The sequence below is a fragment of the Eptesicus fuscus genome, chromosome 9 (genome assembly GCF_027574615.1).
Source record: "Eptesicus fuscus isolate TK198812 chromosome 9, DD_ASM_mEF_20220401, whole genome shotgun sequence".
Lineage (NCBI taxonomy): Eukaryota > Metazoa > Chordata > Mammalia > Chiroptera > Vespertilionidae > Eptesicus > Eptesicus fuscus.
The window spans coordinates 102,321,575-102,345,634 of NC_072481.1; the positions used below are offsets into that span (position 1 = coordinate 102,321,575).

The 24,060-nt window shown below is 47.8% G+C and overlaps 1 protein-coding gene across 1 annotated transcript in view; it reads right to left on the reverse strand.

The window, feature by feature from the left end:
• The window catches only part of ATR (ATR serine/threonine kinase), a 165,966-nt gene extending 150,222 nt beyond the window's left edge, over positions 1–15,744 (reverse strand). The window contains exon 1 of the mRNA XM_008158576.2: positions 15,522–15,744. Coding sequence (XP_008156798.2) covers positions 15,522–15,580 — 59 coding nt within the window. The 5' untranslated portion in view covers positions 15,581–15,744. The remainder of the gene's footprint in view (positions 1–15,521) is intronic.
• Between the last annotated feature and the right edge of the window lie 8,316 nt (positions 15,745–24,060).

Here is a 24,060-nt window from a genome sequence, read left to right on the forward strand (position 1 = left end):
GTAAAAATCTTGTGATGCAGCACCACCTGCTGGAAAATACTAGAAAGACTTTCTCAGAAAAAGCAGCTAGCGAAGGGCCAATGATACATAGATGTCTAGACAGAGGAGACAAGCAAATACCATGAATAACCAACGATAATGAGGAAGCTCAATAGAAAATGAAAACTCTCCAGAAAATAAACTGGTACACATGGAAATATGTCATGTAAATGACAGAGATGTCAAGATGGCAATTCTGGAAATACTCAATGAGATGTGAGAAAATACAGACAGGCAATTGAATGCAGTCAGAAAACAAATCAGAGATAAAAAATGGTGGCAGAGTAAGTGGAAGCTACACTGACACTCTCCTGAGACCAAACTGGAAATACAACTAAAATACAGAAAAAACACCCTGAAAAATTAACTGAAGACTAGCTGGAGAGAACCCTGATAACCAAGAACGGAAAGTGGAGATGGAAAGAGACTGGATAGAGGCACAAAAGAGCTGGCAGGGTTCCCACAGACAACAACTGAAGTTCTGGAGAGATTTATCAGCTGTGGGGTGTTCTCACTGAGAACTCTGGGATCTAAACCTCAAGCTGAACCCCCCAGCAGAGAGCACCAGAATTGAAAAAGGTGGCCACATAACACCTGGCTGTGAAAAGCAGCAGGGTTGCTGTCTGACAACCAGAGACAGCTGGAAATGCAAGTGAGAGGAGTTAGCTTGACACACAAGCATACAGGGGAGGGGTCCAGTGGAAAACAAAGGCAGGTGTAAAGTAGGCAGGAGCAGACACGGCACTTTGAGCAAACCTAACCAGAGAAACCAACCGTTGTGAGGAGCGGTCTCGGCTTGACAAGGTCCCGAGAAGACAGCATTTCACAAGGTGGGCTGTCTGGCATCCGCTCTCTCAGCCCCCTGAAGCTTGCTAGCTTGCAGACAAGGCAAAATATTATGTGACAGTCAGCATAGCATGGGAAGTAAGCAGGATATTTTAGAATAAGGAAGTTAGCCTTGACCACAAGGCAAGGAGAAGGTACAGTTAGAGGGAAGTCAGCAAGTCTGGGATACTGTGTAAAGGTTGACAGGAAAAAGCTGTGCAAATGTAATAATAGAATTGCTTATACTCGCCAAATGCTTGTGCAATCATAACTGCATAAATATGCTGTGAGAAATAAACTCGGGGCTGGCAGTCTTGAACTGTTGGTCCTCCTGATCCCATCTTTTGTCTGTCTTTCTTTTCTTAATCCTCACCCCCCTTTCAGGTACTGTTCGACTGAAGCCGGCAGGTACCGGCAAGTGGCGCCCGAACAGGGACCTGAAACAGGGGATACGGTGAAGGACACTGCCGGACGAAGGGACGCGTCGGATCAAGTAAGGAGAAGGGCAGTGGATCCTAGAGTCGGGAGAGAAACATCATGGGGCAAGGCACTAGCAGAGAGTTGTTTACACATGTGCTGAAAAATATGCTTCGCGCTCGGGGAACTAGGGTAGGGCATAAGCAGCTTGAGCGTTTTTAAGCTTTATAGAAGAAGTCTGTCCTTGGTTTCCAGAAGAAGGGACTGTGAACTTAGAGACGTGGGCTAGGGTAGGGAAAAAGCTGCAGGGCTGCTATTCGCCCATGGTCCGCAGAAGGTGCCTGTAGATACTTTTTCTTTGTGGAATCTCATTAGATTGTCTTGACCCTCGTCATGAGGGAAGGAAGTGGGGAGAAAGGGAAAGGGAGAAGAGTCCTTCCTGCCCCAGCTTAGAAAAGCTGCCCCTTCAAGGTGACTCTACCCAGGAAGTGCTTAGACCTCCCCGGCTGAGCCCTCGGCTCTGCCTGCTGCCTCTCCACGGCCACCGCCTGGGAATCCTTACGAGAAGGCGGTGGACAAAGAGAAGGGGGTATTGTTAGCACACGAGGATGATCATTCCTATGCGAGCTGGGGGATCTTTTGCCTGAGGATGAAGAGGCATTGGAGGACGCGGCCACGCACTATCACGACAATGACAGTTGGCTTCTGGAGCAGAGCGCACCTCTAAAACTGAAACCAAATCTCCAATGGAAAGGGACATAGTGGAGATAAATAGGGAATTAGCCAAAATTTCTTTGAAACTAGAAAAATGCAGTCCTACACTGCCCTCACGCGGAAAGCCTCAGTGGCCGCGTGTCATCAGAAATGGCTACGCGTGTCAGTGCTGACATGCATGTCATAGGTTCGCCATCACTGGTCTAATCTAATTAGTCAGAAATAGCATTACACAATGTCCTGCACTAGAGACTGAGAGGCATAGCAGATCTACCTAATACTTAGTCACAAACCCAAACAGGCAACAAAAACGGGGAGACAAAAAGCAACCCCCAAATGAAAGATCAAGAGAATTCTCCAGAAGAAGAGCTATATGAGACAGAGATAAGCCCTAGCTGGTGTGGCTCAGTGGATAGTGTCGGCCTGCAGACCGAAGGGTCCTGGATTTGATTCCGATCAAGAGCACGTACCTTGGTTGCAGGTTCCCCCCCCCAGCCCAGGCCCTGATCAGGGCTCGTGCAGGAGGCAACCAATCAATGTGTTTCTCTCACATCGATGTTTCTGTCTTTCCCTCTCTCTTCTACTCTACCTAAAAATCAATAGAAAAATATCCTCGGGCAAGGATTAACAACAAAAAAAGAAATTAACCACACACAGAGGTCAGAATAATGATGGCAAAGATGCTCAATAGCATGAGAAAAGATATAGTAACTGTGAAGAATGACATAGCACTAATAAAGAACACAGTGGAAGGAATACACAGCAGATTAGGGGAAGCTGAGAATCGGATCAAGGAATCAGAAGATAGGGTAGAAAAATGACACAGAGAACCAAAAAGAAAAAACAATTACAAAACAGGAGGTCAGCTTAAGGGAGCTGTGGGACAATGTGAAATGTAACAATCTACACTAATAAAAGAGAAACATGCAAATTGACTGTACCTCTGCTATGCCTACAAACCACGTCCACCAGCCAATCAGGAGTGAGTATGCAAATTAACCCAACCAAGATGGTGGTGGCCACAGAGCTGGAGCGAGGAGGAGGCTTGGGTTGCCCCAGTGATGGAGGAAGCCAAGCTTCCTGACCGCCCTGGCCTCCGCTCAAGGCTACAAAGTTTCAATTATAGAAGATTAAAAAAATCCCAGATACTTGCTTCCAGCCATCCCTGGCCTCGGCTCAAGGAGGCGCTGAAAAAAAAAAAGAAAAAAAGGAGGGGCTGGGAGCTTGGGTCGCCGGGGTGTGATCAGACCAGGATGGGATGGAAGTTGTGGGTGATCAGGCTGGTGGGGGGTGGGGACATTGGGGGTAAGCAGACCAGCAGGGGGGGCTGTTGGGGGTGAGCAGGCTGGTGGGGGGCATTTGGGGGCAACCAGGCTGGTGGCGGGGGACAGCTGGGGGCAACCAGGCAGGCAGACAGGCAGGCAGGTGAGCGGCTGGAGCCAGCAGTCCCGGATTGTGAGAAGGATGTCTGACTGCCGGTTTAGGCCCGATCCCTGTAAACCAGTAGTAGGACATCCTTCGAGGAGTCCCAGATTTGAGAAGGTGCAGTCCAAGCTGAGGAACACCCCTCCCCGTGCACAAATTTCGTGCACCGGGCCACTAGTATTCACATAATAGGAGTGCCAGAAGGGAAAGAAAGAGAGCAAGGTATAAAGAATATGTTTGAAGAAATAATGGCAGAAAACTTCCCTAACCTGGTGAAGGAAAAAGTCACACAAGTTCAGGAGGCTCAGAGAGTCCCAAGCAAGAAGAACCCAAACTGGCCCAAATCTAGACACATCATAATTAAAATTCCAAAAATGAAAGACAAAGAGAATCTTAAAGCCAGCAAGAAAAAAGCAAACTGTTACCTACAAAGAAGCTCTCATAAGGCTGTCAGCTAATTTCTCATCAGAAACTCTACAGGCTGGAAGGGAATGGCATGGAGTACTCAAGGTAATGAAAATCAAGGTTCTGAAACCAAATTATATCCAGCAAGGCCATCATTCAAAATAGATGGTTAAATATCGAGCTTCTGAGACAAAGGCTAAAGAAGTTTATCCCCACCAAACTAGCACTGCAAGAAATGCTAAAGGGACTGCTATAATGAAAAGAAGAAAAGGAGAGAGAAACCTGGGCATACAGAATTAAAATGGCAATAAGTACCTATTGATAATAACCTTAAATGTAAATGGATTAAATGCTCCAATCAAAAGACATAGGATACCTGAATGGATACAAAAGCATGACCAAATTACATGGTGTCTACAAGAGACCCACCTCAGAACAAAAGACTCACACAGCATGAGAGTGAAGGGATGGAAAAAATTTTTCCATACAAATGGAAAAGAAAAAAAAAAAAAAAAAAAAAAATCTGGAGTAGCAATACTCATATATACCTAACAAAATAGACTTCAAAATGAAGGCCATCACACAAAACAACAAAGGTCACTATATAATACTAAAGAGATCGAACCAACAAGAGGATATAACCCTGGTAAACATATATGCACCCAATATAGGAGCACCTAAATATACAAAAAAAAAACAACAAACTTCTAGAGGACTGTAAGGGAGAAATTGAAAACAATACAGTCATAGTAGGGGACTCGAACATCCTACTGACTTCATTGGATAAATCTTGCAGATAAAAAATTAACAAGGGAACAGTGACTCTATAGCACACACTAGATCAGATGAATTTAACTGACATTTATATAACATTTCACCCAAAGCTGCAGAATATACATTCTTCTCAAGTGCACATGGGTTATTCTCAAAGATAGACCACATGTTAGAACACAAAACAAGTCTCAACAAGTTCAAGAAGACTGAAATCATATCAAGCATCTTCTCAGATCAAAATGGAATGAAATGACAATAAAAACACCCAAAAACATTCAAATGTGGAGGCTAAATAGCATGTTATTAAACAACGAATGGGTTACCAATGAGATCAAGAAAGAAAACAAAAACTTCCTGGAATCAAACAAAAATGAACACACAACAACCCCAAATCTCTGGGACACAGCAAAAACAGGGAAGATCATAGCACTACAAGCCTACCTCAAAAAAAAAAAAAAGAAAAAGAAAAAGAAAGAAAAATAATAAACTAACCCTACAACTTAAAGAATTAGAAATAGAACAACAAAAATAGCCCAAAGTAGAAAGAAGAAAAAATAATTGGAACAGAAATAAAAGACAGAGATTAAGAAAACAGTAAGAAAGATTTTTTTTAAATGTATATTTTATTGATTTTTTACAGAGAGGAAGGGTGAGGGATAGAGAGTTAGAAACTTTGATGAGAGAGAAACAGATCAGCTGCCTCCTGCGCACCCCCTGCTGGGGATGTGCCTGCAACCAAGGTACATGCCCTTGACCAGAATCGAACCTAGGACCCTTCAGTCCGAAGGCTGACGCTCTATCCACTGAGCCAAACCGGTTTCAGCAGAAAACAGTAAGAAAGATTAATAAAGCCAAGAGCTGGTTCTTTGAAAAGATAAACAAGTCTGATGAACCCTTAGCCAGACTCATCAAAAAACAAAGAGGGTGGACCCAAATAAATAAAATCAGAAACGAAAGCAAAAAAGTAACAACTGACACCACAGAAATACAAAAGATTAAAGAAAATACTATGAACAACTACATGCCAACAAGCTAGAAAATGTGGATGAAATGGACAAACTCCTAAAAAGAAAATACAATCTAGCAAAACTGAATCAGGAAGAATCAGAGCACCTGAACTGGCCAATAACAACTGATGAAATAGAAGCAGTAATAAAAAAATTCCCAGTAGCCCAGCTGGCATGGCTCAATGGTTAAGCGTCAATCTATGAACCAGTAGGTCACAGTTCGATTCCTGGTCAGGGCACATGCCTAGGTTGCAGGCTCAATCCCCAGTTGGGGCATGCAGGAGTAAGCCAATCAATAAATCTCTCTCATCATTGATGTTTCTATGTCTCTCTCCATCTCCCTTCATCTCAGAAATCAATAAAAATCTATTAAAAAATAAAAAAAAGCTCCCATCAAACAAAAGCCCTGGTCTGGAGGGTTTCAAACATTCAAAGAAGAACTAACACCTATAACTCCTCAAACTATTCCAAAAAAATCCCAGAGGAAGGAATACTTCCAAGCTCTTTTTATGAAGCCAACATTTATCCTAATTCCAAAACCTGATACAGGCACTATAAAGAAAGAGAGTTACAGGCTAATATCCCTGATGAACATAGATGCTAAAATTCTGAACAAAATATTAGCAAATCAGATCCAGCAATATATTAAAAAGATCATACACCATGATCAAGTGGGATTTATTCCAGGGATGCAAGGCTGGTACAATATTTGCAAGTCAATAAATGTACATCACATAAAGAAATTAAAAGACAGAAATCACATGAACTTATCAATAGACACAGAAAAAGCATTAGAAAAAATCTAATATCCATTTTGATAAAAACTCTCACCAAAGTGGTAATAGAGGGAGCATAACTCAACATGATAAAGGCCATATATGACAAACCTACAGCGAACATCATACTCAATGGGCAAAAACTAAAACCATTTCCCCTAAGAACGGGAACAAGACAGGGATGTCTGCTTTCACCACTCTTATTCAACACAGTAATGAGATATCCACAGCAATCAGATAAGAAGAAATAAAAGGCATCCAAATTGGAAAGGAGGAAATAAAACTCTCACTATTTGCATACTGCCATTTGACCCAGTGATCCCACTTCAAGGAATATATCCTAAGAAACCCGAAACACCAATCAAAAAGAATGTATGCACCCCTATGTTCATAGCAGCACAATTTACAATCGCTAAGATATGAAAAGAGCCCAAGTGCTCATCAGTAGATGAGTGGACTAAAAAGCTGTGATACATTTCTATAGGAATACTATGCAATAGTAAAAAAGAAGAATCTCGCCGAAACCGGTGTGGCTCAGTGGATAGAGCGTCGGCCTGCGGACTGAAAGGTCCCAGGTTCGATTCCGGTCAAGGTCACATACCTTGGTTGCGGGCACATCCCCAGTAGGGGGTGTGCAGGAGGTAGCTGATCGATGTTTCTCTCTCATCGATGTTTCTAACTCTCTATCTCTCTCCCTTCCTCTCTGTAAGAAATCAATAAAAATAATATATATTTTTTAAAAAAGGAAGAATCTCTTATCCTTTGAGACAGCATAGAGGGATCTATAAAGTATCATGCTAAGTGAAATAAATCACTCAGAGGAAGAAAAGTAAAGTATCTCGTGACCACACTCATATGTGGAATCTAATTAACAAAATAAACTGATGCAAGGAGTGGATCCAGAGACACGAAAACATGGAATGGAGTGCGAAATCTCAGAGGGAAGGTGGGGAGGGTGGGTGGGTGGGAGGTAATCAACCAAAGACCTTGTATGCATATATGCATAACCCATAGACACAGACAATAGAGTGATAAAGGCCTGAGGCGGGGGCGAGCTGGAGGGGGTCAACAAGAGGAAAAAAGGGACATATGTAATACTGTCAACAATAAAGATTTAAAAAAATAGTAAGCAGAGGACCTGAACAGACACCTCTCTCAAGAAGACATACAAAGATGTTCAACCTCACTAACAATTAGGGACGTGAAAAACCAGAGTTCAATGAGCACTAGCCAGATTGGCTCTTGTTGGACCATCGGCCCTTGGACTGAAGGGTCCCAGGTTCCATTCCGGTCAAGGGCACATATCTACGTTGCAGGCTGAGGGAGGCAACCAATCGGTGTGTCCCCCTCACATAGATGTTTCTCTCTCTGTGTGTGTCTCTGTCTCTCCCCATCCCTTCCACTCTCTCTAAAAAAAAAATCAGTGGAAAAATGTCCTTGGGTGAGGATTAACAACAACAACAAAAAACACAATAACAATGAGATACCACCTCACACCTTTCAGAGTGGCTATTTATCAACAAGACAAAACATAACAAGTGTTAAAGAGGTTGTGGAAAAAAGGGAACCCTCACTCACTGCTGGTGGGAATGCAGACTGGTACAGCTACTATGGAAAACAGTCTGGCGATTCTTCAAAAAATTAAGAATAGAGCTACCATATGACCCAGCAATCCCCCTCTCCTGGGTATATAACTGAAAAACTGGAAAACATGTATTCAAAAAATATATGCACCAATATGTCCATTATAGCATTAGTCACAGTGACCAAGCCAGGGAGACAACCGAAGTGTCCTGAGACAGAGGACTGGATAACGAGGAGGTGGTACATCACCTAGCCTGTGTGCCCCAGTGGTTGGGCTCCACCCATGAACTAGGCAGGTGCAGGTTCAATTCCTGGTCAGGACACATGCCTGGTGTGTGGGCTCCATCCCCAGTGGTTTGGTGCAGGAGGCAGCCAATCAATGATTCTATCTCATCATTGATGTTTCTATCCTTTGATCCCTCTCCCTTCCTCTCTCTGAAATCAATTAAAACATATTTTAAAAAAGTTAAAAAGATGTGGTACATATATACAATGGAATGCTACTCAGCTATAAGTCAAAATACTGCCATTTGCAACAACATGGATGGACCCTTGAGAATATTATGCTAAGTGAAATAAGTCAGGTAAAAAAAAAAAAGCTAAGAACCATATGATTTCACTCACAAGTGGGTGAAACGTATGGTCACAAACAGCAGTGTGGTAGCTGTCAAAAAGAAGGATTCAAGGATAGGGGTGAAGGGAACCTAATATATGGTGACAGAAGATGGTTTGACTTTGGGTCATGGGTAATACAGTACAATATGCAGTTCTTATAACATAGAAATATATGATCCTATTGATCAATGTCACCCCAGTAAATTCTTTTTTTAAATAAAAGGCTCAACTATAAGAGGCAAGTGTATACAGCCCATGGGAGAGAGGGAGCACACCTGGAGTGCACGACTTTGGTGGTCAGGGAGGCTATGCCACTGTACCCAGTAGGCTACTCTACCAAACCTAGGAGATGTAGCAATTCTACCTAATGTACAGAAACAAACACAGGAAGGCTACAAAAATGAAGAGATAATGAAATATGTCCCAAATGAAAGAACAGAACGAAACTCCAGAAAAAGAACTAAACAAAATGGAGCAATCTACTAGATGCAAGGATCAAAATGCTGATTATAAGGATGCTCAATAAATTTAGTGAGAACATCAACAGTATAAAAAAGGATCAGTAAGAAACGAAAGGTACACGAATTAAAAAAAAGAATAATTTACAGGGAATTGACAGTAGAATAAATTAAGCAGAGAATCAAATCAGCGATTTGGAATATAATAAAGCAAAAAGCAGGCAATCAGAACAACAACAAAACTCCAAAAATGACCACAGCGTAAGGACAATGGGGACAACATTTGCATCATGGAGGTGCCAAAGGAACACAGCCAGGATGGAACACAAGAGGGGCACTCGGTCCTGAGAAGGGCCTATCAGTCAAGGCTCCCTGGAGGAGGTGATACAAAAACTGAGTCCCTAAGGGGCTAAGCAGGTAAAATAAGAGAAAGAAGGGTATTCCAGTAGAGGGGGGAGGCTCAGTAATAAGAACATAGGCTGCTATAGAATGTCTAACAAACCCTACATAGCTAAAGAAGAGGGGGCAGTAATTGGAGGTGAAGCTGAAGAGGGAAGATAAAGTCAAAGAAACTAAGGAGTTTAAATTTTGTACTGAAGGCAATGAGAGAATGAAGGGTTTTAAGTAGAGGAGAGAAAGTTAAACATGTTTTTTAAACATTAATTCAATTGTGTTTTTCCCTGTTTAAAACATTCCAATGGTTTCTCATTTCACTTAAAATAGAACCCTCTACCTACATCTCCCTAAATCCTTAACTAATGTTAATGTTAGTTAAGGATTTAGGGAGATGTAGTTAGTTAAGGATTTAGGGAGATTTTACCTGCTTAGCCCCTTAGGGACTCAGTTTTTGTATCACCTCCTCCAGGGAGCCTTGACTGATAGGCCCTTCTCAGGACTGAGTGCCCCTCTTGTGTTTCATCCTGGCTGTGTTCTTTTGGCACCTCCATGATGCAAATGTTGTCCCAGTTGTCCTCTTTGCTCTCTATGTTCCATTCTTTTCCCTATTCCTTAAAAGTAGGCTCACTCCCATGTAGAAGCCTTTGTACTTCCTATTCCATCTCAGACAGTTCTACTAGTTTCAAATGACTGGCTTCTTCTTACCATCCAGATCTCCTCTAGTGGCTAATACTGTTGGTCCAAAGACCCTTATCTCCCTCCCACCGTATCATTTAATATTTTAACAGCAACTATCAATATCTGAAAATACGAAGGGTCATGGGTAATACAGTACAATATGTGCCCTCAAATTGACATCTGAATGGAACCAGACAGTGTCTGATAGAAGAAACAGCAAGTGCAAAGCATGACCTTGGTGTATACAAAAAATAAGGCCAATATAATTAGAGTAGAGGGAGCAAGAGAGGAATACAAAGCCATGAGGTCAGAGGCAGACAGAGACCATATTATACAAGAATATACAGCCCTAGTTGGTTTGGCTCAATCCTCAAACTGAAGGGTCGAAGGTTCAATTCCAATCAAGGACATGTACCTGGGTTGCAGGCTCCATCTCCAGCCCTGGTCAGGGCACAAGCAGGAGGCAACCAATTGATGCGTCTCTCTCACATTGATGTTTCTCTCCCCCTCCTTCCCACTCCCTCTAAAAATCAATGGGGAAATATCCTTGGATGAAGATTAATAAAAAAACAAACAAAAAAAACAAAAAGAGGCCTTGGTAAAAAGTTAGGATTTTATTCTAAGTGTGCAGGAAAGCCAAAGGAAGATTTTGAGCAGGGGAATAATCTTATATAATAAAAGCCTAATATGCTAAGTGACCAACCGTTAGACGGTTCAACCAGTTGGTATGACACGCACTGACCACCAGCGGGCAGACGCTCCACCGGTAGGTTAGCTTGCTGCTGGGGTCCGGCCCATCAGGACTGAGCGAGACAAGCCAGACATGTCCTGGAGCCCTCTCTCAGTCCTTCCCTGGCCAGCCAAACTCCCGTGGTTCCTCCCCGGCCAGCCAGCCCTGATTGGCCAGATTGGGAGTAGGCGAGACAGGCTGGACATGCCCTAGAGCCCTCCTGTGATCCCTCCCTGACCCCGATCATGCACCGGCGAAGTCCCTCGGCCTGACTTGTGCCCTCTCGATATCCGGGACCCATTGGGAGATGTCGGAGAGCCAGTTTTGTCCCGATTCCTGTAGGCCAGGCTGAGAGACCCCACCGGTGCACAAATCTGTGCACCGGGCCTCTAGTATTATATAATCTACTAGAAGCCCAGTGCACAAAATTCATACACAGGTAGGGTCCCTAGGCCTGGCCGGCAATCAGGGCCAATCTGTGGGGTGACCAGTGGGGTGATCGGGGCCCCTGCTTGCACCTGCCTTGGCTGGCCTGGCGCTGCCTGCTCACCGGCACCGCCCCCTGCCGCCGATTGGGGCCTGCAGGCTGGGGGCAGCTCCTGAGTTAAGCATCTGCCCCCTGGTGGTCAGTGTGCGTCATAACGACAGGTCGTTCCGCTGGTCAGTAGTTGCATGTTAGGGTTTTATATAGACAATACGACTTAATTATAAAAATCACTTTGATTGCTGAGTGGGAAATCCATTGTAAAAATGAAAATAGAGAGATAAACTGAGAGGTTATTGTAATAATCCAAATAAGAAATTATGGTGGTAGGAGTGGAGGTGAGAAGTGTATTTTAAAGGAAGTGTTGACAAGCCTTGCTGATGGATTATTAGGGATAAGGGATAAAAATCAAGGATAACTCTTAGGCTTCAGTGGTTGTTACATTTACAATGACCTGGGGCAGGGAACAGCAAATCAGGAGATCTGCTTTAGATATATTAATTTTCATTTCTGGGTGTAGATGTTGAATAAGCAACCTAATTTATATCTCTGGGCTACAGACATAAATTTGGGAGTTATCAGCACACTAGAGGCCTGGTGCACAAAAATCCGTGCACTCGGGTGGGGGGGTCCCTCAGCCCGGCCTGTACCCTCTCACAATCCGGGACCCCTTGGGTAGGGTCCCTAGGCCTGGCCTGAGATCAGGGCCTATCGGGGCTTTCCTTCCCCAGGCTGCAGGAAGCTGGCCCCACCCCCGCTGCTGCCACTGCTTGCAATCTGTGCAGCGCTGCCCCCCCTTTACCCCTCCACCGGTGGCCTCCCTCTGCAGGCGACAGGCTGGAGTGCAATGGCTTGGTTGGCCTGGGCCACCCTCTTTCTTTGCTGGGGGGCAGGGCCAGCCCTGCCAGGGGTCGTCTACCTATCTGATCGCCCCTAACCACTCGCCTGCCTACCTGATCACCCCTAACCGCTGGCCTGCCTACCTGATCACCCCTAACTGCTGGCCTGCCTACCTGATCACCCCTAACCACTCGCCTGCCTACCTGATCACCCCTAACTGCTGGCCTGCCTACCTGATCACCCCTAACTGCTGGTCTACCTACCTGATTGCCCCTTACCATTTGCTTGGGGGTGGGGCCAGCATTGACTTCCGGTTGATCGGCCTCCAGTCATTACTGGTTGTTATGACACAAAGTTTTTATATATTAGGATAGATGATATATAAAGCCATGGGACTAGATAAGAGTTATTCATGAAGAGAAAAGAGAACCAAGGATGTAGCCCAAAAGCACATAGAGAGTGAAGAATGATTCCCAGATTTCTGGTTTGGAAAAATGAGTGTATAATATCACTTACTGAAATATTCCTACCTCAGTGAATGTAGGAATTTTTTTAAAAAAGGCTTAGGGAGGTTGGGATATGAGGAGAATTCTATCTAATAAAAGATTGGATTGACCGTCACTCAAACACACAAGATGGCTGCCCCATGTGGCCACAAGATGGCCAGCAGGGGAGGGCAGTTGAGAGGGACCAGGCCTGCAAGGGAGGGCAGTTGGGAGGGACTGGGCCGGTAGAGGAGGGCAGTTGGGGGGGACCAGGCCGGCAGGAGAGGGCAGTTGGAGGGGACAAGGCCTGCAGGGGAGGGCAGTTGGGGGTGACCAGGCCTGCAGGGGAGGGCAGTTGAGGGGGACCAGGCCTGCAGGGGAGGGCAATTGGGGGTGGGGCAGGCCTGCAGGGGAGGCAGTTGGGGGTGACCAGGTCAGCAGGGGAGGGCAGTTAGGGGTGACCAGGCCGGCGGGAGAGGGCAGTTAGAGGCAATCGGGCTGGCAGGGGAGGGCATTTAGGGGTGACCAGGCCAGCAAGGGAGGGCAATTGGGGGTGACCAGGCCTGTAAGAGAGGACAGTTAGGGGCAACCAGGCCGGCAGGGGAGGGCAGTTAGAAGCAATTGAGCCGGCAGGGGTGCAGTTAGGCGTCGATCAGGCTGACAGGGGAGTGGTTAGGGGTGATCAGGCTGGCAGGTAGAAGTGGTTAGGGGCAATCAGGCAGGCAGGCAGGCAGGCAGGCAAGCAGTTAGAAGCCAGCAGTCCTGGATTGTGAGAGGGATGTCCAACTGCCCATTTAGGCCTGATCCCAGTCAGACATCCCTCAAGGGGTCCCAGATTGGAGAGGTTGCAGGCTGGCCTGAGGAACACACACCCGCATGCACGAATTTCGTGCCCCGGGCCTCTAGTTTGTATTGAATATGGTAAGTCTTAACTGTATTCAGGACATCCAGGTAAAACTGGCAGTATACAGTTGTACATGTAGTTCTATTGTATTTAGATATGGTTTGATTGGAGAACAAATGAGATAACCCAGAAAGACCATGCAGAGAAAGAGTGCTAACAGCAAAAAAACAGTGGATCAAAATTTATCCCTAAGAGATACAGGAAGATGACACATTAGAACTGTGACATCTCATTTTTTTTCAGAAATCAAATTGCCACAGTCAATTAAAGAAAAACAAACATGGGAAAAAAGGCCTTGAAGACTTAAATACGAAAAGGCTCTGACAACTGCTATCTCTTTGCCTTTGGCTCTTTAACTTCTGTCACTCCATTTCTTAATAGTGATAATATTTGCCATATTCTATATTATGAAGATACTGTGAGATTGAATAAGCTTGAATGAAGCAGTTGCAATGAAAAAGTTATGAGAATTACAAACTACTATTAGACAATTCTCTGTGGGTCTGTTTTTCTATTCATTCTTTTAAAATGGCTACAAATTTATGAAATGAAAGGTAACTGTTGATGAAAGAGACTATAAATAAATCTAAGCTATTATTTTTATTAACACATCTCATAGAGTTAAGAGAGAAGAGGAAAGGTAAGTATTAATAAACTATTTCTACATTAAAGCAAAACATATTGAGGAAAAACATACTAAGCTTCACATTGATCCTGAAAAATGAATCTATACATCACCTTCCCAAAATGAGCACTTGTATTCATCTTCTTTTAGAAAGGCAGATGTTAGTTTACAAAATGTTAATACCAAGTATGCCTTCAGTACTCATGCAAAGTGAAAAAATTTACACGCACAAAAATAGGATGATTCACTTAAGACAAGTATATATATATAAAAGACTAATATGCAGTGTCCCCTCCGGAGTTTGACCCGGAGACCAGGAGTTTGATCACTCGCTATGACATGTGCTGACCACCAGGGGGCGGCACAGAACGAAGGAAGGCCCCAGCAGGTAGCCAGAAGGCCCTGATCAGCCCTGATTGCAGGCCAGGCTTAGGGACCCTACCAGTGCACACATTTCATGCAGGGGCCTCTAATCCTATATGATTAAGAGCTAATATGCTAATTTGACCAAACAGCAGAACAACTGTCCAAACAACCTTCCGGACTAAGCTGAGGGCTGAGCCCCTTGCACGAATTTCGTACATAGGGCCTCAAGTATTTATATAATTGAGGAAGACTAAATGTCCTTGTATGGCCAACCAATGGGGATGAAAAAAACTGCACTGAAAAATGAAAAGGATTTAAATATTACATGGCTTAATGTCAATTTTGACTTGATGTGCTAAGTTTCCAAACACTGTAAGCAGGACTGGTACAAGCTCACTTCTCTCTTGTTCAATTTACAAAGGGTGGGGGGAGGGAAGCCCTGCCTCCTAGTGCTGTGGGAAAGAGGGACAAAAATCTTCCCCTCTTCCGGGACGACTGGTTTATAGTTTACTCTTGGGTTTTCAGAAAACAAGTTTTGGCAACTGAAACTGTATTAAATTATCTCCAACTTCCGGCAATATCCTGTGCACTCCGTGAACGCCATGCCAGACCCCGGTCTCCGACTGGAATAACGGACTGGGGCCAGTGGTCAAAGCAAAAGGGATCCCATCTTCGAAGAAGGCATCGCACTGCCTTTCCAGCAACTGGCCTTCCTTGCACAGAATCAGAACTCATGATCTTTCTTCCGTGGGTAGTTCTGGGTCAAAATGTGGAGCTAAAACCCGAGCAATCACAAATCCTAGAGACGGGGGCAAGTCCCCCATGGAAGGCGGGAAGTGAAGAGCGGCGGCGAGCGCGCCCCGGCCCGGCCCGGCCCGCCTCCCGCTCCTCGGCGTTCCCCACCTCGGCCCGAGGGAGGCGCAGCGCGGCCGGAGCGCAGACACGCCACGGGGGGCCGCGGCCCGGGCACCTACCTGCCCAGCTCCCGCAGGGCGGGGATCATGGACGACAGCTCCAAGCCGGGCTCGCCCATGGTGAGGAGCGCGGCGTTCGTCCACGAGGCGGAGGCTGCCCCCGGCGTCTCCACGGCCTCTGCCGCGGGCACGCTCGGCGCTGCAGGGGCGTCGCGGAGCCCAAAGCTCCTCCCGGAAGCCGCAGGGTCCCGCGCGCAGGCCCTCCAGGCTCCGCCGCGGCCAAGTGGGCGGGACCAGCGCGCACGCGCCCCGCCCTTTTTCCGGCGGCTTCCGGCGGACGGGCGGCTTCCGGCGGACGGCCGGCGCGGGGTGGGCGGGGCGGAGCGCTGTGCTCCGCGGCTCCCACCTGGAGGGCTCCGGAGCAGAAGCCCGATCTCGGGACGGAGGAACGGCCGGGGCTCGGCCGGACTGTTCGCTTCACTGGGGAAAGCCGCGGTAGTCCAGCGGGTCAAGGCCTAGACTAGCCCCCGGTGTTCGGTGCCTCGTGTTCCTCCCACGTCCTGCGGTCCTTTCTGTTTCGGCAGTCTTTCAACCTGAAGTCACTCAGGTTTCCTTGATGCTCCTCTTAGTATTTAAGAAGTGGTTTAATTGTATTTATGGATACCTCATCAAATCAGCAGCAGTATTGTGTTGACCCTTAACAGAGGTCTAAAGTGAATCAATGGATTCTGGCTGTAGACATTTTCTGGTTCAACCCAATTTGTTTATATTTGAAAGACAGTCATTGTAAGAGACTGTCAACATGTCGAAAGTATGCATTTAATCAGGCAAAGCCATGTAGTATACTTACATTTGTACTTTGATACAGTATCTTAAAAAAAATCAAAGTTATGGGATGACAGCCACATCCTCCTGCCTTGGGGAGTTCGCCTTTACTTGTACACCCCACTCATCGCTCCATGTAAACTAGCAAACTTACACTCACACTTTTTCCCTTACACTTGCTTTACTTTTCTTCATAAAACTGAGAAACAAATGTATATTATATACTATTTCATTTACTGTCTCCTCCAATTAAAATATAGGTTCCTTGAGAGCAGGATCTTGTCTGTTTTATTGACCTAAAACATTGCCTGGCATATGGTTGGTGTTCAGTACGTATTTGTTAAATAGGTGAATTATATAGTGGAAAAAACATAGGACTTGAAATTAGAAGCTCTGCATAAGTTCTCATCCCATCTTTTATTTTGATTGTATATATTTTTATTTTATATATTTTTTAATTTTATATAAAAACTAGAGGCCTGGTGCCCGTATTTGTGCACTGGTGGGGTCCCTGGACCTGGCCTGTGCCCTCTCGCAATCCGGGACACCCCCCCCTCCCCGGGAGATGTCGGACTGCCAGTTTCAGCTCGGTCCCCACAGGCCAGGCTGAGGGACCCCACCGGTGCATGAATCCATGCACCAGGCCTATAGTATGCATATAAGATCTTTGGTTAATCTCTTCCTGCCCCCTCCCTGCTCCCTCTGAGATTCATCAGTCTGTTCCAAGTTTTCATGCCTGTGCATTGAGTGTCTACCCTCTGGTGGTCAGTGCATGTCATAGCTAATGGTTGAACAGTCGCTTAGGCTTTCATATATACAGACTAGAGGCCCAGCGCACAAAATTCGTGTGTGGGTATGGTCCCTAGGCCTGGCCTGTGATCAGGGCCATCTTCCCCAGCTTCCAGTAGCCGGCCCTGCCACCATCCACCCCCAGTTCCTCGTTTGCCATCAGGTGATTGGAGCCTGCCAGCTGGGGGGAGGGACTGAGAGGTGTTCAGTGCACCTCATAGCAACTAGTCAAGTGGTCTTTCTGGTTGTTCCGCCATTCCATCGATTTGCATATTACTCTTTTATATGTACACTAGAGGCCTGATGCACAAAGATTTGTGCAAGAATGGGCCTTCCTTCCACCTTCGCTCTGGCTGGAGCCACCTTTCCACTCAGGCCCGGAGCTGCCTTTCTGCCTTCCCATGCTGCTCAGAGGCCCGGAGTGGCTGGGGTGGTGCAGAACACCTGTGTCATCGCCATGGTGATGATGCAAGCATCCTGCCCACCCCCGGCCGCTCAGCGCCTGTGTATGCATGTTAATCTGCCATCTTTGTTAGGTTAATTTGCATACACACTCCTGATTGGCTGATGGGTGTGGCAAGGGTAAGGTCAATTAGCATGTTTCTCTTTTATTAGTGTAGACTAGTGGCCTGATGCACGAAAATTCATGCAAGAGTAGGCCTTCCTTCCCCCGGCACTGGCTTACTCCGGCATCTAGGACCCAGGCTGCTTCCTGCCTCCAGCCACCCACAGGCACCCAGGACCCAGGCTGCTTCCTTCCAGCCACCCACAGACACTTGGGACCCGGGCTGGCTTCCCTTGGGCTGCCAGCAGGCACCCGGGACCCGGGCTGTCTTCCCTCCAGCCCTGGCTTCAGCAGGAAGGACGTCTGGAATGACATCTGGGACATGTCCATTCTAACTAGCATATTACTCTTTTATTATTATAAATAGACTAGTAGCCCGTTTGCACGAAGATTCATGCAATAGACCTTCATTCACCTGGCTGCCTGCACCAGTTTTCTGCCGGCACCGGGGACCCAGGCCTTGGCTGTGGCCACCGACTTCTGCCTTCTTTCAGGGTGGCCTTGGGCTCGGCTGCACCCAGCGTCCCTGCTACCGATCGCAGGGGCCGACCCCCAGTGGTTTCCTGCGATCGGCGCAGGCTCCCCGCTGGTGCCCCCGGCCTTGGGCTCTGCCACACTCCAATGTCCCTGCAACGGTTTCCTGGTGGGCGTGGTTGGTGGGCGTGGCTTGGGCGTAGCAAAGGTGCGGTCAGTTTGCATATTTGTCTATAATAAGGTAAGATGTGCTCCAATCCCTCCCCTTCCAGGGAAAGGGGCAAAGGAGGGCTGCTGAAAGTGACAAGGGAGGCAGCAGGGTGAACTTTTTTTTTGTTGGGGGAGAGTTTCCTCCTGATGAGGGGCTTCAGAGGACAGCAGCCTACTTCTGCTACCCTCTGTCTCCAGAGACAATTTCTGATTGGCATCTGGCAGGACAGAGCAGGTGCAGGTACAGGACTGGGAGCGCCTTCCTGCATGCAGCTCCCTGGAGAGTCTCTTCCGGCCAAGGAAAGCTTTGTTCTAACCATTTCTCCTGGAGCCAGGGCTGCTGGGTGGTGTGGGGCAGGAGGGCAGAATGGAGGTGGGCAGGGCAGGGCAGGACAGGAAGAAGTATGGGGTAGAAGACTGAGGGGTGGGGAGGGAGAGGATGAAATCTGTGTGTGTGGGGGGGGAGAGGGCTGATGCAGAAGGAGAGTTGGGGTCATCATAGGGGGGGTTGGAGGTACTGGGGAAGTAAGAGGGACCTCCAGCAGATGCCAGAACAGGGGAAAGGGTCTACGGAATCAGGTGGGGGTCTGTGAGGGAGAGTATAGACTAAGTCCCTTCCCCAGACCCTGACATCCCAGGTGGCTAGTGGGAGGGGTCCATAGCGAGGCGCTGAGACCCCTACACTTTGTGTCTGAGGCTCCAGAACATGTGCCCAGCACGTCCCGCCTCTGCCACCACCACCCCTTTCCCCCCCATCCCTCCCCTCTCCCCTCACCCCCCTACACTCCCCCCCCTCCGCCGAAGTGCTGCCATTTGAAACGCATTTGCAGACACATGGATTGTTTTTAAGTTAATGCTTTTTAATTTACTCTGTTTCCCACTTGTCATTTTTTATTGAAAAGGCGGATTCTGCTGGTGTGTGTTCCTTTGCGGGGGCTGCAGGGATGTTCTCCACGGTCAGAGATCCAATGAGGGACAAAGACAAAAGGCCCAGCGAGACATGGGGAATGAGTAAACAGGATCAAAGAGCAAGGAACAGGGAGAGAGATGCACTGGGCGGGACAGACAGACACAGAGAACCCGGAAGGCTAAGGGAGGCACCCAGCCCTAAGGGCAGAGCGAGTGTGCTGAGAAATCCTGCTTGGGGAAGGCTGATCCCTCCACCTCCAACTAAGGCCCCTGGGGCTGAGCTTGCTCTCCTCTGCGCTCTGGTTCTGTTCAGCATAGACAGGGCTGAACTGGCCTCAGGGAAAGGGCGGGAAGGATGGGCGGGCAATGGGCTGAGTGCGCAGGACCAGAGGCGCCTAGGCCTAAGGATCGGAGACCAGACAGAGAGGAGGACCTGGAGGCGGTCCCTCTCAGGTCCCCGCACACCTTCTGCTTTTGAGGAAGCCTGAAGCCCGAAGCCCGTGCTGTGGCTCTGGAGAGCAGCCTAGGGTGAGCTCCCTAACCTCTGAGCCCGGGCTCTGCCGCCTGCAGGAGAGGAGCGCTGGTGGCTGCGGTTCGAAATGGCTCAGGGGCCGAGGACATAGATCACGGTCTAGGACACCTCGCTTTGGCGGTTACGTCCGAAATCCCAGGGATTTTTGGCCTTGGCCCCTGCTCCTGGCTCACGTTTACGTAGGACTTGAGCAGACTGGAGAGAACCAGTTCATCCTCCCCTTCTCCCCCGCCCCACCACCCCTCCTACCGTCATTGGTTCCTGGTACTCGCAAACCTTCCCAGTGGCCAGTGTAGACACACAACCGAGGACACAGAAAGATATCCCCAAGCCAGCACGTGGTGGCTGTGTGGACAGGGGCAAACACAGACACAGGACGCAGGGTGCTGTGGACGGGGGTAGAGCTTCCCAGCCGGTGAGAGGGCTCATTCCGCGGAGCAGTGGCTCGGTGGGCGCGTACACCCTGGGAGCAGCTCCCAGGCCCAAAGTTGGGGAACTGAAAGCCCAGGATAATTAGAGCTAATTACATGTATGCAAACAGCCGCAGCTGAGGCCACAGGCCGGCCACCCCTCCCCTGGACTGCCCCCTGAGATCCTGTCCCAGCAAAGGGGCTTTGCTGGCACAGCTGGGGCTGAGCACCTCAGAGAAGGGCGTGCAGGCAGAGAGTCCCCGGGGCCCAGGGGTTGGGGTGAGCCCTTCACCTCCAGAGTGCTCCCCACGATTACACACTTCAGCATGCACTGTGGCCTGGGATGGCAGGTCACGACCGGTTAGGAATTGGACCAGAACTTGGTCCGAGCTCCCCTTGGCAGTATGTGCCCCAGCATTTGGGTCCTTAGGTTTCTGTTACCTTGGCCTCCTGAGCACTCCTGTCTCTGTGAAGATTCAAGGCGGCTCTCCTTGTATCCTGCCCCGGGAGTGCCTGTCTGGAGCTGAGGCTGCGGGGTGAGGAAGGGACAGAGTCCGGTGCTTGGCTTTTGGTGATCAGTTTGTCTGCCTGGATGCGCCACAGGACCCCCAAAGAATGACTTTTCTGAGCTTTCATTTGTGTGTCCATACCGTGCATGCCTCCTCTGAGACACAGAGTCCAAGGGGAAGGAGAAAGGTGGGAATTCCTCACGTGTGAATGAGGCTTTACACTTTGAACTGCCAGCCTGAATCAGTGATCTAATTTTGTGGTTTCAGGAGCCTTTGGCGGGTTGGGTTGGAGTAGTGGCGGGGTAGGGTTTTATATTTTTCTAGAGGTCCAGTGCTCCGCTGGGGTCCAGCCAGCCTGCCCAGATGGGGGTCCCAATCGGGGTGAGGGTCCCCACTTGGGGGCATGCCAGCCAGGGGCCTCAGGCGGTTTGCCAGCTAGCCCTGCCCCTGATCGGGGTGGGGGTGCCATTGGGGGAGTAGGGCCAGCAGGGGCAGGGGCCACAGTTGTTCTGGTCATTGCACCATAATGGTCGCTGGGCTTTTATTATCCTATATAATAAAGAGGTAAAATGCAAATTGACCCTTAAGCCATAATGCCATCACAAGATGGCTGCCCTGCCCAGCCCCTCCCCCTGTCCCACCCCTGATCAGCCTCTCCCACCCCAATTGAGGGTGGGGTGGCTAGCCAACCCCCTTTACCCCCCAATGGCCCCTCAGCCAGGCTGGCCATGTCCCCACACTTTCCCGGGGCTGGGGGTACCCCAGGCAGGCTGCAGGCACGGCGTTGGTCAGAGGCAAAGGTCCTGGCTGTCCCTGGCCCAGAGAGTCCAGAAAACCTCAGCAGTGACCAAAGACCACGACCAAGTGGAAAGGTCCCTGCCGGCGCTTATGGCTCAAAGTGCCAGGAGGAGGCGGAGCGTCTTGAACCTGCAATCCTGGCGTCTGCACACCAAGCCTTGGGGCATACCACTCTGGTGGTGCCTGTGGGTGAAAGGGGGAGACAGGAAGCTGGGGTGCGGAGCTGGGAGGGGCCTGGAGTCTTCGAGGGCAGTCCGCCTGCCGAGGTTGCTGTGACCCGCACGCTCAGGCTTGGTCAAAGCCCCTGGTCAGCTCGGCCGCTTGCCTTCCAGGTGTGGCTAGCCCTGAGCCGGCTGGCATTGTGCTCAGGGAAGCAGCTGCCACTGGGCTCAGTTACATCAGAGAAATCAAAGAGCCGAGAGTAAATATCCTCCCAGCCCCTTCCTACGCCCTGGACAAGGAGGGCTGGGGATGGGGTAATGGAAAAGGGCTGCTGCTTTGCACTTTATAATGAAAAGACGCCTGCTACGTGGAGAGGAGAGCTGATTTGTTTCCAGTAACATCTGGCGTGTTCCCTGCCCGAGCCCTGAAGCCTGACAGCACGGCCACGTAGGCCTGGCTCCTGGAACGCTGGGAGCAAGTTTGAGCTGCATTGATTTAAAAAAAAAAAAAGGTAAAGATTGAAAAACACCTCTTTGTACTCAAATGGCACTGTAAAATGCAGATTACAGCGTCTGATTTTGTCTTCTGTGTTGATTTGAGGCAGAGTACAAATAGGTTCACGGGAAAAGCAGAAAAAAACAAAGGGAAAGGGAGAGGATCCTGCCGTCCACAGCACTGAATGTTGTTTTTTGTTATTTTTTCCTTCGGTTCTTCAAGTCAGTATATGCCATTTAAACCACTTTCTGGTGTTAGGTAATGAGCTAATGCTTCCTCTATTAAGAGCAAGCAGCAGTGCCTTTCATATAAGTTGCATACATTTAATCCATTCAAATGGAGCATACTGAGTGGAGAAAATGGTATGTGTCATTATATAAAGAACTTGGCATTATGATGATATCTGGCTGAAGATCTTATTTATTTTGCAATTTAAAGAACATAGACAAATCAGGCATTGAAAATGAATGCATGCTTAAGTGCATAACTTTATTTTTATCCGTAATGACCAAATGACCGTTCACCAGAAGGTGCATTGATGGGTTCCACAGCACAGCATGTCTGGGTAAGGCTGCGTGGTGTGGGCCAGGGCCAGGGGACCTGAGGCCACGCCCTCCCCCCCCCCCCCCAGTCCCAGTACCAGGATGTGAGGCTGCATCCCCCACCCAGCAGAGCTTGATGGGGGTGGGGCCGGCCGGGTCTTGGTGTCACCCAATGGGGGTGGGGCTGGCCAGACACTTCTATTATAGAGAAAGGGCAAATAGCAATATTAAAATATTTCCTCTGCCCAGCCGTTGTGGCTCAGTGGTTGAGCGTTGACCTATGAACCAGAGGTCACGGTTCAATTCCCGGTCAAGGCACATGCCCAGGTTGTGGGCTTGATCCCCAGTGTGGGGCGTGCAGGAGGCAGCTGATCCATGATTCTCTCTCATCATGGATGTTTCTCTCTCTCTCTCTCTCTCTTCTCTCTCTCTCTCTCTCTTTCTCTCTCCCTCTCTCTCTCCCTCCTCTCTGAAATCAATTAAATAAATAAATAAATAAGTGGGAAAAAAAATTCCTATAATTAACTCCCTTTTAATGTGCATGAATTTCATGAACTGGGTCACTAGTAGTAGGATAATCCGTTTTTATTGATTTCAGAGAGGAAGGGAGAAGGAGAGATAGAAACATCAATGATGAGAGGGAATCATTGATTAGCTGCCTTCTGTAGGCCCCCTACTGGGGATCAAGCCCATGTGCCCTTGACTGGAATCAAACCCTAGACCCTTCAGTCCTCAGGCCAACACTCTATCCACTGAGCCAAGCTGGCTAGGACTCTCATTTGATCTTTTAGAAACTGTATTATCGAAGTAAAGTTACTTAACCTCTCCATACTTCAGTTTTTCATCTATAAAATGGAATTTAATAATATCTACCTCACAAGATTAAAGGTTAAATAAGGTGGTAGAGTCATAAACCATAATATAATTTCTTAAAGTGAATGAAGTATACATCACATGCCAACCAAGATAAATCCTGAAAATGGTGTTGAGGGAAAAAAAGCAAATTGCAAAGGAATGCATAATAGTATATCACTTACATTCCATTATAAAACAAACAAAAAAAAAGGCTTTGTGTGAGTTATGTACATATACATATATGCTAAAAGTATAAAAACATGGCTGGGGAGGATATGCACTAACTCTAGAACTGCTGAACCATTGAAGAAGAGAACAGGAAATGAAATTAGGAGGCTTCAGAACATCTGTGAGGGTTTTCTTTTAATAGGACCTAAATTAATCATGACATATTTCATATTGGTTATATTTGGATGGATGTTATATTACTGCTAGAGGCCCAGTACACGAAATTTGTGCACAGGGGCAGGGTGTCCCTCAGCCCAGCCTGCACCCTCTCCAATCTGGGACCCCTTAAGGGATGT